This window comes from Mustelus asterias, unplaced genomic scaffold (genome assembly GCF_964213995.1).
Source record: "Mustelus asterias unplaced genomic scaffold, sMusAst1.hap1.1 HAP1_SCAFFOLD_503, whole genome shotgun sequence".
Classification (NCBI taxonomy): Eukaryota; Metazoa; Chordata; class Chondrichthyes; order Carcharhiniformes; family Triakidae; genus Mustelus; species Mustelus asterias.
The window spans coordinates 44,104-61,775 of record NW_027590455.1 but is presented as its reverse complement, the minus strand read 5'-3'; the positions used below and the strand labels follow the sequence as shown (position 1 = coordinate 61,775).

General features: G+C 53.6%; 1 protein-coding gene across 2 annotated transcripts in view; it reads left to right on the top strand.

Annotated features, from left to right (window-relative positions):
- Positions 1-2,315: 2,315 nt before the first annotated feature.
- LOC144486886 (5'-3' exonuclease PLD3-like) overlaps positions 2,316-17,672 on the top strand; it is a 39,721-nt gene continuing 24,364 nt past the window's right edge. Inside the window, exons 1-5 of one of the 2 annotated variants that reach the window (XM_078204917.1) lie at positions 2,316-2,574; positions 5,490-5,651; positions 11,943-12,101; positions 13,979-14,098; positions 17,138-17,343. In XM_078204917.1, coding sequence (XP_078061043.1) covers positions 2,521-2,574; positions 5,490-5,651; positions 11,943-12,101; positions 13,979-14,098; positions 17,138-17,343 — 701 coding nt within the window. In that variant the 5' untranslated portion in view covers positions 2,316-2,520. Of the gene's footprint in view, positions 2,575-3,488; positions 3,552-5,489; positions 5,652-11,942; positions 12,102-13,978; positions 14,099-17,137; positions 17,344-17,672 lie in introns of those variants that run through there. The other variant, XM_078204918.1, reaches the window with a different exon arrangement.

Here is a 17,672-nt window from a genome sequence, read left to right as displayed (position 1 = left end):
GGGGGCCTGGAATGCGCTGCCAAGTAGGGTGGTGGAGGCAAGCACGCTGACATCGTTTAAGACTTACCTGGATAGTCACATGAGCAGCCTGGGAATGGAGGGATACAAACGATTGGTCTAGTTGGACCAAGGAGCGGCACAGGCTTGGAGGGCCGAAGGGCCTGTTTCCTGTGCTGTACTGTTCTTTGTTCTTTGTTCTTTGAGTCGGTCGGTACGTGACCTCAGACTTTTGTATCTTTTTCCCGATGGAAGAAGGTGGAAGAGAGAATGTCTGGGGTGCGTGGGGTCCTTGATTATGCCGGCTGCTTTTCCCCGAGGCAGCGGGAAGTGTAGACGGAGTCAATGGATGGGAGGCTGGTTTGCGCGATGGGACTGGGCTACATTCACGACCTTTTGTAGTTCCTGGAGATAGAGTGAGCAGCACTGGGGTCCCACACCTTCGGACGGATGTACTGACCTCAGAGGGAGTGCAGTGCAGATTCACCCTCATGAGACCTAGACTCTGAGGGGTTAAATTTAAACTGAGGAGAGATCACACAAACTAGAGTTGTGTTCCCTGGAGTTGCAAAGGTTCAGGGGAGATTTGATCCCAGCGTCCAAGATACTAACTGAACAGAGAGAGAGAGCAACTATTCTTACTGAATGGGGATTCGAGGCTCGAGGGGTCTGTTCCTGTGTTGCCAACTAGGTGGCATGTGGTGGCAATCCACACAAACTCACCCTGACCCACAAAACACTGGGGGACAGTTCGCCTGAGGCTGGGAACCGGTACAGGTACAGCACGGGATTAGATACAGAGTAAAGCTCCCTCTACACTGTCCCCCATCAAACACTCCCAGGACAGGTACAGCACGGGGTTGGATACAGAGTAAAGCTCCCTCTACACTGTCCCCCATCAAACACTCCCAGGACAGGTACAGCACGGGGTCAGATACAGAGTAAAGCTCCCTCTACACTGTCCCCCATCAAACACTCCCAGGACAGGTACAGCACGGGGTTGGATACAGAGTAAAGCTCCCTCTACACTGTCCCCCATTAAACACTCCCAGGACAGGTACAGCACGGGGTTAGATACAGAGTAAAGCTCCCTCTACACTGTCCCCCATCAAACACTCCCAGGACAGATACAGCACGGGGTTAGATACAGAGTAAAGATCTCACTACACTGTCCCCCATCAAACACTCCCAGGACAGGTACAGCACGGGGTTAGATACGAGTAAAGATCCCTCTACACTGTCCCCCATTAAACACTCCCAGGACAGATACAGCACGGGGTTAGATACAGAGTAAAGATCTCACTACACTGTCCCCCATCAAACACTCCCAGGACAGGTACAGCACGGGGTTAGATACGAGTAAAGATCCCTCTACACTGTCCCCCATTAAACACTCCCAGGACAGGGACAGCATGGAGTTAGATACAGAGTAAAGCTCCCTCTACACTGTCCCCATCAAACACCCCCAGGACAGGTACAGCACAGGGTTAGATACAGAGTAAAGCTCCCTCTACACTGTCCCCATCAAACACTCCCATGACAGGTACAGCACAGGGTTAGATACAGAGTAAAGCTCCCTCTATACTGTCCCCCATCAAGCACTCCCAGGACAGGTACAGGATGGGGTTAGATACAGAATGAAGCTCCCTCTACACTGTCCCCCATCAAACACTCTCAGGACAGGTACAGCACGGGGTTAGATACAGAGTAAAGCTCCCTCTACACTGTCCCCATCAAACACTCCCAGGACAGGTACAGCACGGGGTTAGATACAGAGTAAAGCTCCCTCTACACTGTCCCCATCAAACACTCCCAGGACAGGAACAGCACGGGGTTAGATACAGAGTAAAGATCCCACTACACTGTCCCTATCAAACACTCCCAGGACAGGAACAGCACAGGGTTAGATACAGAGTAAAGATCCCACTACACTGTCCCTATCAAACACTCCCAGGACAGGTACAGCACAGGGTTAGATACAGAGTAAAGATCCCACTACACTGTCCCCATCAAACACTCCCAGGATACGTACAGCACGGGGTTAGATACAGAGTAAAGCTCCCTCTACACTGTCCCCCATCAAACACTCCCAGGACGGGTACAGCACGGGGTTAGATACAGAGTAAAGCTTCCTCTCTGAGGATAAGGTATAAAATGTGTGAATGGGACTGCTGCTTTGTTAGACAAACCCTCTCCACTGGAGGGCAGTCTGTTGTACCCTCAGCAGAACAGAGCAGGAACAAAAACCCCGCTTTAACTGAGAACTGTTTGAATTCGAAAGTTTGGTTGTGAAGTTGACTTGACATTTTAACTCAAGAATAGGGAGGGAGGACGGCTGGAAAGTATCATATCAAAGGGGATTCTTTTGGGGACTGAAATTGCTTGCAATTAAACACTCAGATCCACAGTGGGAACTTTTACTGGTCCCAGAAGTTGGGCTTGAAGAAGTTTCTGTGGGGTGGGGAAAAAAATACGTTTGTTAATTTCCTGGCTAGGGTTTGAGATTTGCCTTTTTATTTTGCAATGCCAAGGAAGAGTCTGGAGTCTCGCAGAAGATCTAAACGTATCAAGGATCAGGTATGGATGGGGGGTGAGTGTTCTTACTGTGGAAACACAGTAAGAAGCCTCACAACACCAGGTTAAAGAACCTCTTTACTGTCCTTGCTGGAGACAGGTTTGTGTTTTGAATTGAAATGGATGTGAAATTGTGGTCAGGTTTCCTTCCCTCTTTCTCTTGAGTTTTAATCTCGCAGATTGTTGGGGGGTGGGGGAGGAAGAGGGTGGGTTCTTATCATCAGATTCTGCCTTCCACCTCGAGCAATTCTACCCCCTTCTTTGACCACTCCCTGTATGGGTTTCTTTCAGTTCCAGGGAATGAATGAAATATGAACCATCCTGCCTCACTTGTATCCGTTTATCTCAAAGTCAGATTTGGGCAGCAAACTTGTTCCCAAAAAAGTAACCATTTAATTGTCAGTGGGATCCCTTGAGTTGGATCCTGAATGTGATATGACCAAAAACCTCCCACCTCCCCATTCACAACCTACAATGTAACACATGAACTTCACACTATCTTCTCAAGTTCCCATCAGTTACTTATTGTTTTAAAAGTTAACATTTTACAAAACAACCCCACTGCAGTTAGGAAATCCCCCCCCCCCCCCCTACACACACACACACAACTGTGAGGATTAGCAATGCCTGGAGGTAGATGAAATGAGGTGTAAAGTATAGAGATGAAATTGCTTGTATTTAGGGATCCCGGAAGTGCAGACACAACTTCATGTTGCAGTTTCACCAAAGGTAACTTTCTTGGCGCCAAAAGCCGTCAATTCAAATTTCAAAAAAAGGAAGAATTAGGTGTTTTAACCCCTTGTATAAAAATTAAAACCAGGATAAAATTAATTTGCCCCTTTTGCTGCAATTAAAACTAGAATTAAAACTTCCCCCCACTCTTTTTACAACAATTTAAACTAGAATTAAAGCCTTTTTACTTTGCAATGCCAAGGAAGAGTCTGGAGTCTCGCAGAAGATCTAAACGTATCAAGGATCAGGTATGGGTGGGGGTGAGTGTTCTTACTGTGGAAACACAGTAAGAAGCATCACAACACCAGGTTAAAGAACCTCTTTACTGTCCTTGCTGGAGACAGGTTTGTGTTTTGAATTGAAATGGATGTGAAATTGTGGTCAGGTTTCCTTCCCTCTTTCTCTCTCTTGAGTTTTAATCTCGCAAATTGTTGGGGGGTGGGGGAGGAAGAGGGTGGGTTCTTAATCATCAGAGGGTTTTTACAACAATTAAACTAGAATTAAAGCGTCCCCCCCTTTTACAACAATTAAAACTGGAATTAAAGTTCCCCCCCCCCCCCCTTCCAACAATTAAAATGAGGATTCAGTGTTTTTTCGCATTTGGAAAATAATTAAAAATGAGAATGCAAAAAATGATTTAAAAAGTTACCTTTTTTTGTTTATTTATTTGTATCACAAGTTAGGCTGACATTAACACTGTAATGAAGCTACTGTGAGAATCCCCCTAGTCACCACACTCCTGTTCGGGTTACACTGAGGGAGATTTTAGCCCCTAACCAGCACGTCTTTCGGACTGTGGGAGGAAACCGGAGCACCCGGAGGAAACCCACGCAGACACGGGGAGAACGTGCAGACTCCACACAAACAGTGACCCAAGCCGGGAATCGAACCCGGGTCCCTGGCGCTGTGAGGCAGCAGTGCTAATCACTGTGCCACCGATGGAAAATAAATAAACATGGGAATTTAAATGATTCTCCTTTTGCAAAAAGCAACGTGAGCTTTTTGGCAATTGATTCATAGAATCCCAACAGTGCAGAAGGAGGCCATTCAGCCCATCGAGTCTGCACCAACACTCTGACCCTGGCTCAGCCACCACCCTATCCCCTTACCCCACACATTTACCCTGCCAATCACTCTAACCCATACATCTTTGGACACCAAGGAGTAATTTAGCATGGTCAATCCACCTAACCTACACATCTTTGGACACTAAGGGACAGTTTAGCATGGCCAATCCACCTAACCTACACATCTTTGGACACTAAGGGGCAATTTAGCATGGCGAATCCACCTAACCCACACATCTTTGGACACTAAGGGACAATTTAGCATGGCCAATCCACCTAACCTACACATCTTTGGACACTAAGGGGCAATTTAGCATGGCCAATCCACCTAACCTACACATCTTTGGACACTAAAGGGCAATTTAGCATGGCCAATCCCCCTAACCTGCACATCTTTGGACACTAAGGGGCAATTTAGCACGGCCAATCCACCTAACCTGCACATCTTTGGACACTAAGGGGCAATTTAGCATGGCCAATCCACCTAACCCACACATCTTTGGACACTAAGGGACAATTTAGCATGGCCAATCCACCTAACCTACACATCTTTGGACACTAAGGGACAATTTAGCATGGCCAATCCATCTAACCCACACATCTTTGGACACTAAGGGACAATTTGGCATGGCCAATCCACCTAACCTACACATCTTTGGACACTAAGGGACAATTTAGCATGGCCAATCCATCTAACCCACACATCTTTGGACACTAAGGGACAATTTGGCATGGCCAATCCACCTAACCTACATATCTTTGGACACTAAGGGACAATTTAGCATGGCCAATCCACCTAACCTACATATCTTTGGACACTAAGGGACAATTTAACATGGCCAATCCACCCTAGCCTGCACATCTTTGGACTGTGGGAGGAAACCGGAGTACCCGGAGGAAACCCACACAGACACGGGGAGAATGTGCAAACTCCACACAGACAGTGACCCAAGCCGGGTATCGAACCCGGGTCCCTGGCGCTGTGAGGCAGCAGCGCTAACCCACAGTGCCACCGTGCCGCCCACTGACTGAAATGTTGTTTTGAAAAGTACAGAGTCTGAGCAGATGTTGTCGGATGTTTTGTGAATGTTCTGTTTTTTGGGGGGGGGGGGGCTGCAGGTTCTGAACCCGGACCAGGAAGATGTGGAGCCTGAAGGGGACGAGAAGCCTGAATCCCAGCCTCTGGGAATGCTGCTGCTGACTCCCAGGACCCCCATCCGAGGGAGCTCCCGGATATCAAGGAGCAAAGAGCCGGAGGGGACCGGCCAGGAGAAACAGGAGGTGAGTGCGGGAGGGTGGGGGAAGGGAGGGGAGTGGAACTCGTTGCCCCAGAGGAGACCGGGTCATTGAGTGTATCGAAGACAGAGATAGATCGGTTCTTGATACTTTGAGAACGGGCCTTCGTGAGGCCACGCCTGGAGTATTGGGTGCGGTTATGGTCTCCTTTTCTGGGGAAGGATGTTCTTGCTCTCGAGGGAGCGCAGCAAAGGTTTACCAGGCTGATCCCGGGGACTGATGGACGAGGAGAGATTGACTCGGAGGTTAGGACTGTTTTGGCTGGAGTTCAGACGAATGAGAGAGGGGGATCTCACAGAGACTTATAAAATTCGAACGGGACTGGACAGGGTAGATGCCGGGAGGATGTTGAATACACTTCACAGATCCACCCACCCTCCGGCTGAAGAAATTCCTCCTCAACTCGGTTCTAAAGGGTCCGTCCCTTTACTCTGAGGCCGTGCCCTCGGATACCAGTCTCCCCGACTAATGGAAACATCTTCCCCCCACGTCCACTCTATCCACGTCCACTTCCCCCACGTCCACTCTATCCACGTCCACTTCCCCCACGTCCACTCTATCCACGTCCACTTCCCCCGCGTCCACTCTATCCACGTCCACTTCCCCCACGTCCACTCTATCCACGTCCACTTCCCCCACGTCCACTCTATCCACGTCCACTTCCCCCGCGTCCACTCTATCCACGTCCACTTCCCCCCACGTCCACTCTATCCACGTCCACTTCCCCCACGTCCACTCTATCCACGTCCACTTCCCCCACGTCCACTCTATCCACGTCCACTTCCCCCACGTCCACTCTATCCACAGGAGTATTCTGCAAGTTTCAATGAGATCCCCCCCCCCGCCCCCTCACCTCATCCTTCTAAACCCCATCGAGTACAGACCCAGAGTCCTCAAACGCTCCTCATACGTCAAGCCTTTAAGCCCCGGGATCGTTCTGGGCGAACCTCCTCTGGAGGTTCGAATCCCACCATGGCGGCTGGTGGGATTTAAATTCCATTAATAAAATCTGGGATTATAAAGCCAGTTTCAGTCATGGGGAAACAGTGTCAATTGTCGTCGATTGTCGTTAAAAAAAAAAAACCCCTATCTGGTTCACTAATGTCCCCCTTTCGGGGAAAAGGAAATCTGCCGTCCTTACCCGGTCTGGCCTACATGTGACTCCAGGCCCCCACCCCCGCTCCACACACACACACGGCAATGTGGTTGACTCTTAATGGCCCCCGCCCCCCTCTGAAATGGGCCGAGTGAGACACTCAGTTCAAGGGGGCAATTAGGGGATGGATAATAAATGCTCGTCCAGCCAACAAGCCCCATGGATGAATTTTCCAGTCAGTCCAACACCCCATTTAACCGATGACTGCGTCACTGCTGTACCCTCCCTCACTCCGAATTGGGGAGTTCCATTAACTTCTCTTCCGGTTTCCAATTCTCCCAATTCCACCTGGTCCGTCTCCAACATTTCTCTCTCGGGCCTCGGCTTCTCTGTCTGTAATTTCTGGGGTGAACCGAGCAGCTAATATTCCTCATAAATCCCACTCACCCCCACAGTGACCCCACCTTCTCACAGCCCGCGAATTGCAAGGACTCCATTCCTCCCTCCCCTGGCTCTCCACCTCCGTCACGTCTGTTCTGATTGGGTTACCACCCACATAGGGAGGGGATTTCCCTCAACTGAGGTTTGGACAGCTCTCCCCCTCCACCCCTGCCACCCCCCCCCCCCCCCCCCCACATCCCCGACTCTCTGTCCCCTCCCTCCCAGAACCACGATTATCTGCCACCTCCTCCAGGCCTACCCAACTCTATAACCTCCTCCAGTCCCTACAACAATCCACCCTCCCTTTCTCTCCTCCAGCCCCGACACTCCCTCCCTATCTCTGTAACCTCTTCCAGCCCCTACACCCCCTCCCTATCTCTGTAACCTCCTCCAGCCCCTACACCCCCTCCCTATCTCTGTAACCTCCTCCAGCCCCTACACCCCCTCCCTATCTCTGTAACCTCCTCCAGCCCCTACACCCCTCCCTATCTCTGTAACCTCCTCCAGCCCCTACACCCCCTCCCTATCTCTGTAACCTCCTCCAGCCCCTCCGAGATCTCTGCACTCCTACAATTCCGGCCTCTTGAGCATCCCCCGACTCCCATCGCTCCGCCATTGGCGGCCGTGCCTTCAGCTGCCTGGGGGGCCTAAAACTCTGGTATTCCCTCCCTAAACCTCTCCATCCCTCTCTCTCTCTCTCTGCCTCTGTCTCTCTCTCTGTCTCTCTCTCTGTCTCTCTCTCTGTCTCTCTCTCTCTCTCTCTGTCTCTCCCTCTCTGTCTCTCTCTGTCTCTCTTTCTCAGACACTCCTTATAACCGTCCTCATTCACTGAGCCTTTGGTGACCTGTCCCTAATCTCTCCCCCTGTGTCTCGAGGTTGAATATTGTTTGAGAATTGTTCCTGTGAAGGTGTTTAATTAGATCAAGGTGCTATATGAATGCAGATTGTTGTTGGGGATGGTTCACCTCTCCCTGGTTCTGTGTTCCTGCTCTGTAACAATCTCTGGTTCCGTTCCCTCTCACTCTGATCCCTGTGATTAGTCTCTGACTGTATCTCAGACACAGGGATCACAGCTGCTGTTCCTGTCAGTGTTTCTCTGCACTGGGGACCCAGTCCAGCAGAGCAGAAACACTCACTGGGAGCTGCTGCCATGTGCAGATGCTGCCCCCTCCTGGTGCTTTGTGGTGTTGCTGACATAAAGTCAGCACCTCGAGTCTCCCACCTCTTATCATGAAGGAGCAGCGCTCCGAAAGCTCGCGATCCCAAATAAACCTGTCGGACTTTAACCTGGTGTTGTGAGACTTCTTACTGCATCTCTTATCAAAGCTGCCTCTTCCCCTCTCTCACACACTCTCTCACACTCTCTCTCTCACACTCTCTCTCTCACAGTCTCTCTCTCAGTCTCTCTCACACACTCTCTCTCTCTCACACTCTCTCACACTCTCTCTCTCTCTCACACTCTCTCTCTCTCACACACTCTCTCACACTCTCTCTCTCACACACTCTCTCACACTCTCTCTCTCACACACTCTCTCACACTCTCTCTCTCACACACTCTCTCTCTCTCTCACACACTCCCTCTCTCTCACACACTCCCTCTCTCTCACACACTCTCTCTTTCTCTCTCTCACACACTCTCTCACAGTCTCTCTCTCACACACTCTCTCTCACACACACTCTCTCTCTCTCACGCACGCTCCCTCTCTCTCATACACTCTCTCTCTCTCTCACAGTCTCTCTCTCACACACTCTCTCACAGTCCCTCTCTCACACAGTCTCTCTCACACACACTCTCTCTCTCACACACTCTCTCCCTCTCTCACGCACACTCCCTCTCTCTCACACACACTCTCTCTCACACACTCTCTCTCACAGTCTCTCTCTCACACAGTCTCTCTCTCACACACACTCTCTCTCACACACACTCCCTCTCTCTCACACACTCTCTCACAGTCTCTCTCTCACACAGTCTCTCTCTCACACACTCTCTCTCTCACACACTCCCTCTCTCTCTCTCACGCACACTCCCTCTCTCTCACACACACTCTCTCACACACTCTCTCTCTCACAGTCTCTCTCTCACACACTCTCTCACAGTCTCTCTCTCACTGTCTCTCTCACACACACACTCTCTCTCTCACACACTCTCTCTCTCTCACGCACACTCCCTCTCTCTCACACACACTCTCTCTCACACACTCTCTCTCACAGTCTCTCTCTCATACAGTCTCTCTCTCACACAGTCTCTCTCTCACACACACTCTCTCTCACACACACTCCCTCTCTCTCACACACTCTCTCACAGTCTCTCTCACACACTCTCTCTCACACACTCCCTCTCTCTCTCACGCACACTCCCTCTCTCTCACACACACTCTCTCTCACACACTCTCTCTCTCACAGTCTCTCTCACACACACACTCTCTCTCACACACACACTCTCTCTCACGCACACACACACTCTCTTTCTCTCTCACGCACACTCCCTCTCTCTCACACGCACTCTCTCTCTCTCACACTCTCTCTCTCAGTCTCTCTCACACACACTCTCTCTCTCACACACACTCACTCTCTCTTACACTCCCCCTCACTCTCTCACACTCCCTCTCTCTCTCACACACACTCTCTCTCTCACACTCCCTCCCTCTCACTCTCTCACACTCCCTCTTTCTCACACACACTCTCACACGCACTTTCACACTCCGTCTCTGTCACACTCCCTGTCTCTCTCTCCCTCCCACCCTCTCACACTCCCTCTCCCTCACACTCCCTCTTTCTCTCACCCTCTCTCTCACGCTCTCACACACCCTTCCCCTCCCTCTCTCTCTCACAAAACATTCCCACTATCTCTCACTCCCTTTCCCTCTCTCATGCTCCCTCTCTCTCTCTCTCACACACACTCCACACTGTCAAAGGTCAGTGCTGAGGCAGCGCCGCACTGTGGGAGGGTCAGTGCTGAGGGAGCGCCGCACTGTGGGAGGGTCAGTGCTGAGGGAGTGCCGCACTGTGGGAGGGTCAGTGCTGAGGGAGCGCCGCACTGTGGGAGGGTCAGTGCTGAGGGAGCGCCGCACTGTGGGGGGGTCAGTGCTGAGGGAGCGCCGCACTGTGGGGGGGTCAGTGCTGAGGGGGTGCCGCACTGTGGGAGGGTCAGTGCTGAGGGAGCGCCGCACTGTGGGAGGGTCAGTGCTGAGGGAGCGCCGCACTGTCAGAGGGTCAGTGCTGAGGGAGCGCCGCACTGTGGGAGGGTCAGTGCTGAGGGAGTGCCGCACTGTGGGAGGGTCAGTGCTGAGGGAGCGCCGCACTGTGGGAGGGTCAGTGCTGAGGGAGTGCCGCACTGTGGGAGGGTCAGTGCTGAGGGAGCGCCGCACTGTGGGAGGGTCAGTGCTGAGGGAGCGCCGCACTGTCAGAGGGTCAGTGCTGAGGGAGCGCCGCACTGTGGGAGGGTCAGTGCTGAGGGAGTGCCGCACTGTGGGAGGGTCAGTGCTGAGGGAGCGCCGCACTGTGGGAGGGTCAGTGCTGAGGGAGTGCCGCACTGTGGGAGGGTCAGTGCTGAGGGAGCGCCGCACTGTCAGAGGGTCAGTGCTGAGGGAGCGCCGCACTGTGGGAGGGTCAGTGCTGAGGGAGTGCCGCACTGTGGGAGGGTCAGTGCTGAGGGAGCGCCGCACTGTGGGAGGGTCAGTGCTGAGGGAGTGCCGCACTGTGGGAGGGTCAGTGCTGAGGGAGTGCCGCGCTGTGGGAGGGTCAGTGCTGAGGGAGCGCCGCACTGTGGGAGGGTCAGTGCTGAGGGAGCGCCGCACTGTGGGAGGGTCAGTGCTGAGGGAGTGCCGCACTGTGGGAGGGTCAGTGCTGAGGGAGTGCCGCGCTGTGGGAGGGTCAGTGCTGAGGGAGCGCCGCACTGTGGGAGGGTCAGTGCTGAGGGAGCGCCGCACTGTGGGAGGGTCAGTGCTGAGGGGCTGCCGTACTGTGGGAGGGTCAGTGCTGAGGGAGCGCCGCACTGTGGGAGGGTCAGTGCTGAGGGAGCACCGCACTGTGGGAGGGTCAGTGCTGAGGGAGCGCCGCACTGTGGGAGGGTCAGTGCTGAGGGAGTGCCGCACTGTGGGAGGGTCAGTGCTGAGGGAGCGCCGCACTGTGGAAGGGTCAGTGCTGAGGGAGCGCCGCACTGTGGGAGGGTCAGTGCCGAGGGAGTGCCGCACTGTGGGTCAGTGCTGAGGGAGCGCCGCACTGTGGGAGGGTCAGTGCTGAGGGAGCGCCGCACTGTGGGAGGGTCAGTGCTGAGGGGGTGCCGCACTGTGGGAGGTGCTGTTTCTCAGGATGAGATATTAAACGGAGGCTCCGTCTGCCCCCTCGAGGTGGGTGTAAAAGATCCTGCGGCGACCAATGGAAGAAGAGGTGGTGGCGGGGGGGGTGCTCACATTGCTGTGTGTGGGATCTTGCTGTGTATAAACTGGCTGCCGCGTCTCCTACATTGGAACAATCACCGCACTTCACAAAGTGTTTGAGCCACTCTGAACCACTCTGGGACAATCTGAGGACGTGAGAGGCGCTATAGAAATGCATGTTTTTCTCTATCTCCCATTGAAGCCACGAATTGGGAGCGGGTGGGATAGTAGGGGGTTCAATGGGCCGAGTGGTCGCCTCGTGAGCCTTTCCGATGCCCGTGAACAGGAGGACGGGGAATGGGAAGCGCGTGGAATCACTGTCTCTGGGCAGCTGACCTCTGACCTGGTCTTGTTCCACAGATTACGGTCCGGCCTGTGCAGGTCAGGCTGCACAAGGTGGTACCAAAACTCCCTCCACAAAGAGAGGTGAAAGAGGGGGAGGGACAGGAGGAGGAGGAGGAGGAGGAGAGTGAGGACAAGGAAACTCCCAGGAGCGTCACACCCCTTCCGGTAGTCAAGGTTAGCATTACTACACCCCCCCCTCCCCTACCTCTGTAACCCCCTCCAGCCCCTACACCCCCTCCCTACCTCTGTAACCCCCTCCAGCCCCTACACCCCCTCCCTATCTCTGTAACCTCCTCCAGCCCCTACACTCCCTCCCTATCTCTGTAACCTCCTCCAGGCCCTACACCCCCTCCCTATCTCTGTAACCTTCTCCAGCCCCTACCCCCCCTCCCTATCTCTGTAACCTCCTCCAGCCCCTACACCCCCTCCCTATCTCTGTAACCTCCTCCAGGCCCTACACCCCCTCCCTATCTCTGTAACCCCGTCCAGCCCCTACACCCCCTCCCTATCTCTGTAACCTCCTCCAGCCCCTACACCCCCTCCCTATCTCTGTAACCTCCCCCAGCCCCTACACCCCCTCCCCTATCTCTGTAACCTCCTCCAACCCCCTACACCCCCCCCCCCCCTCCTTATCTCTGTAACCTCCTCCAGACCCTACACCCCCTCCCTATCTCTGTAATCTCCTCCAGCTCCTACACCCCCTCCCTATCTCTGTAACCTCCTCCTGCCCCTACACCCCCTCTTTATCTCTGTAACCTCCTCCAGCCCCTACACCCCCTCCCTATCTCTGTAACCTCCTCCATCCCCTACACCCCCTCTTTATCTCTATAACCTCCACCAGCCCCTACAACCCTCCCTATCTCTGTAATCTCCTCCATCCCCTGCACGCCCTCCCTATCTCTGTAACCTCCTCCAGCCCCTACACCCCTCCCTATCTCTATAATCTCCTCCATTCCCTACACCCCCCTCCCTATCTCTGTAATCTCCTCCAGCCCCTACACCCCTCCCTATCTCTGTAACCTCCTCCAGCCCCTACACTCCTCTCTATCTCTGTAACCTCCTCCAGCCCCTACACCCCCTCCCTATCTCTGTAGCCTCCTACAGCCCCTACACCCCTCCCTATCTCTATAATCTCCTCCATTCCCTACACCCCCTCCCTATCTCTGTAACTTCCTCCAGCCCCTACACCCCCTCCCTATCTCTGTAGCCTCCTACAGCCCCTACACCCCTCCCTATCTCTATAATCTCCTCCATTCTCTACACCCTCCTCCCTATCTCTGTAACCTCCTCCAGCCCCTAGACCCCTCCCTATCTCTGTAACCTCCTCCAGCCCCTACACTCCTCTCTATCTCTGTAACCTCCTCCAGCCCCTACACCCCCTCCCTATCTCTGTAGCCTCCTACAGCCCCTACACCCCTCCCTATCTCTATAATCTCCTCCATTCCCTACACCCCCTCCCTATCTCTGTAACTTCCTCCAGCCCCTACACCCCCTCCCTATCTCTGTAACCTGCTCCAGCCCCTACACCCCTCCCTATCTCTGTAACCTCCTCCAGCCCCTACACCCCCTCCCTATCTCTGGAGCCTCCTCCAACCCCCCACACCCCCTCCCTATCTCTGTAACCTCCTCCAGCCCCTACACCCCCTCCCTATCTCTGTAACCTCCTCCAGCCCCTACATCCCTCCAAGATCTCTGCCATCCTCCAATTCCAGGCATTTGAGCACCTCCCCGATTCCCATCGCTCCGGCATTGGCGGCCGTGCCTTCAGCTCCCTGGAGCGTGGGTGGGGGCCCTAAAACTCTGGAGTTCCGTCCCTAAACCTCTCCACCTCGCTCTCTCTCTTTCCCTCGCTCTTTCACCCTCACGCCCTCCTCCTTTAAACGGCTCCCTAAACGAGACCAGTTTGCCTGGCCTTCTCCTTGCCCTTCCCTAATAACATTCCTGAATTGCGTCTCGGGGAACGCTCTGCCGTTCTAACGGTGCCAGATAAATGGATGTTGTTGTTGACGCTATTCCTTCTCTCTCTCTCTCTCCCTCCCTACCCCGAAAAGGGCGATTTCAGACCTGCCATTGCGACCCTTCAGAAACTGAGGGAGAAAATTCCGGAGGAGCCTCAGAAATGGCTGACACGCAGAGAATTCCCGAAAACCCCGGCAATGAGATCCAGCAAGGTGCCATCCCAATCCCGTTCTTTCCCAGCCATGTTTTGATTTGTTATTGTCAACCTGTATCGGGACGGGACGTCCTTCCTGAGGTGTGGGGCCCAGAGCTGCCCGTGCGGCAAAACCCGGGCCTACGTGCAGCTGAAGCCTAACTCCTACCCCCTCCGTATTCCGGATATGAAGACCAGCATTCCGTTGGGCTTTTTTGATGGTTTTCTGGGGTTGTCCCTGACGTTTTAATGATCGGTGTCCCGGGAATCCCAAAGGGGGGAACCTGAACCATGTGGGAGCGAGTTCCAAATTCTCCCCGGAGACGGCAGAAGCCAAACTTGGCGTTGGTTATTCGGGAGCGAATATGGACATTAGCCCAGTCAGCCAATAAGCTGAAGAAAGTCCTTTGAGAAAGTAATTGTCCCCCTGCTCACTAGCGTGGCTCAGATGGGGACTTTTCCAGTTTGATTTATTATTGCCACATGTATATAGTGAAAAGTATTGTTTCTTGCGCGCTATACAGACTAAGCATACCGTTCATAGAGAAGGAAAGGAGAGGGTGCAGAACGTAGTGTTAGTCACAGCTAGGGTGCAGAGAAAGATCAACTTAATATTTGATTTGATTTATTGTTGTCACATGTATTGGGATACAGTGAAAAGTACTGTTTCTTGCGCGCTATACAGACAAAGCATACCGTTCATAGAGTACATGGCGGCATGGGTGGCACAGTGGTTAGCACTATTACCTCACAACGCCCTTACAGAGATCCGGTTTCAATTCCGGCCTTGGGTGACTGTCTGTGTGGAGTTTAAACGTTCTCCCCATGTCTCAATCAAACACCCCCAGGACAGGTACAGCACGGGGTTAGATACAGAGTAAAGCTCCCTCTACACTGTCCCCCATTAAACACTCCCAGGACAGGTACAGCATGGGGTTAGATACAGAGTAAAGCTCTCTCTACACTTTCCCCCATCAAACACTCCCAGGCCAGGTACAGCACGGGGTTAGATACAGAGTAAAGCTCCCTCTACACTGTCCCCATCAAACACTCCCAGGACAGGTACAGCACGGGGTTAGATACAGGGTAAAGCTCCCTCTACACTGTCCCCCATCAAACACTCCCAGGACAGGTACAGCACGGGGTTAGATACAGAGTAAAGCTCCCTCTACACTGTCCCCCATCAAACACTCCCAGGACAGGTACAGCACGGGGTTAGATACAGAGTAAAGCTCCCTCTACACTGTCCCCCATCAAACACTCCCAGGACAGGTACAGCACGGGGTTAGATACAGAGTAAAGCTCCCTCTACACTGTCCCCATCAAACACTCCCAGGACAGGTACAGCACGGGGTTAGATACAGAGTAAAGCTCCCTCTACACTGTCCCCCATCAAACACTCCCAGGACGGGTACAGCACGGGGTTAGATACAGAGTAAAGCTCCCTCTACACTGTCCCCATCAAACACTCCCAGGACAGGTACAGCACGGGGTTAGATACAGAGTAAAGCTCCCTCTACACTGTCCCCCATCAAACACTCCCAGGACAGGTACAGCACGGGGTTAGATACAGAGTAAAGCTCCCTCTACACTGTCCCCATCAAACACTCCCAGGACAGGTACAGCACAGGGTTAGATACAGAGTAAAGCTCCCTCTACACTGTCCCCATCAAATATTCCCAGGACAGGTACAGCATGGGGTTAGATACAGAGTAAAGCTCCCTCTACACTGTCCCCATCAAACACTCCCAGGACAGGTACAGCACAGGGTTAGATACAGAGTAAAGCTCCCTCTACACTGTCCCCATCAAATACTCCCAGGACAGGTACAGCACGGGGTTAGATACAGAGTAATGCTCCCTCTACACTGTCCCCATCAAACACTCCCAGGACAGGTACAGCACGGGGTTAGATACAGAGTAAAGCTCCCTCTACACTGTCCCCATCAAACACTCCCAGGACAGGTACAGCACGGGGTTAGATACAGAGTAAAGCTCCCTCTACACTGTCCCCATCAAATACTCCCAGGACAGGTACAGCATGGGGTTAGATACAGAGTAAAGCTCCCTCTATCCAAACTAATTTCTCCTTCCAGAGTTTATTTTAGTCTGTCTGGGTGAAGTTGACACGGTTTCTGCAGTGACAGACCAGTTTTAGCTCCACTCTGTCCCGTGTATCCATCCACCCAACCCTTATCTTGATCATTTGGGACAGTTCAGTTGGAGTATGTGTGTAATAGAATTATTAGGGGCGGCACAGTGGTTAGCACTGCTGCCTCACAGCGCCAGGGACCCGGGTTCGATTCCCGGCTTTGGGTCACTGTCTGTGCGGAGTTTGCACGTTCTCCCCCGTGTCTGCGTGGGTTTCCTCCGGGTGCTCCGGTTTCCTCCCACAGTCCGAAATACGTGCAGGTTAGGGGCTAAATTCTCCCTCAGTGTTACCCGAACAGGCGCCGGAGTGTGGGCGACTCGGGGGATTCTCGCAGTAACTTCATTGCAGTGTTAATGTCAACCTTACCAGTGACACTAATAAATAAACTATAAAACTTCAAACTTGATGGAGATTTCAGCCTCAGTGTTGGGATCTTGTGCAGGGACAGAGTGGGAAGGAGGAGATGTGTGAGACTGGGTAGATCCCAGATTACACCTCCTCTTGACCCCTCACCAACGACCCTCGACCTCCCCCCGCCCCCCCCTACGAGTGGGCGATGGACCTCAGTGGGCAGGATTAATGAGAGCGGGGGGGTGGTAGTTTAAAATCTGCTATTTTCTCCTTGAACACAGGCTGGGATCGTTACGGAATTGGGTCCTCCTGCGATGCCTCCCACAGTGGAAGTGCCTGCTCAGTCACAATGGGAAGATGGTCGCTGGTGACTGACCGTTCCCGCTCTGCCAGAGAGCCTGGACACCCCCCCGCCCCCCACCCCCTCTCCCGCCCTGGTGGCGGTGAGCCCGTGCTGGCTGTTCGACTGGGGGTGGCTTCGCGTTTGGGAGGAGGCCGCTGATGTTTCTGGGTTCTGCCTGATTTAAGATTTGTCTCTGCTTCCTCCTCCTGCTAGGTCAGCCGGGTCCAGAGGAAGCCCCCTCACCGCACTCTGCTCTGCTCCCTCCTCCTCATCGTCCTGCTCCTGGCGCTGGGGGGCTGCTATTTCCTCAGGGAGGCCATTCTGCCCGCGGCCCTCTGGGGCCCCGTCGGCCTGCTGAAGATGGACTGGATTTACAGCCTGTTACCGTGGCAATCAGAGCCCTGTCAGGACCACTGCAAGTAGGCATCAGGGGGGGGTGAGGGGGGGGCTCATAGGAGGCTGGAGGAGGTTACAGAGATAGGGAGGGGGTGTGGGGGCTGGAGGGGGTTACAGAGATAGGGAGGGTTGTCGGGGCTGGAGGGGGTTACAGAGATAGGGAGGGGTGTAGGGGCTGGAGGGGGTTACAGAGATAGGGAGGGGGTGTAGGGGCTGGAGGGGGTTACAGAGATAGGGAGGGGTGTCGGGGCTGGAGGAGGTTACAGAGATAGGGAGGGGTGTCGGGGCTGGAGGAGGTTACAGAGATAGGGAGGGGTGTCGGGGCTGGAGGGGGTTACAGAGATAGGGAGGG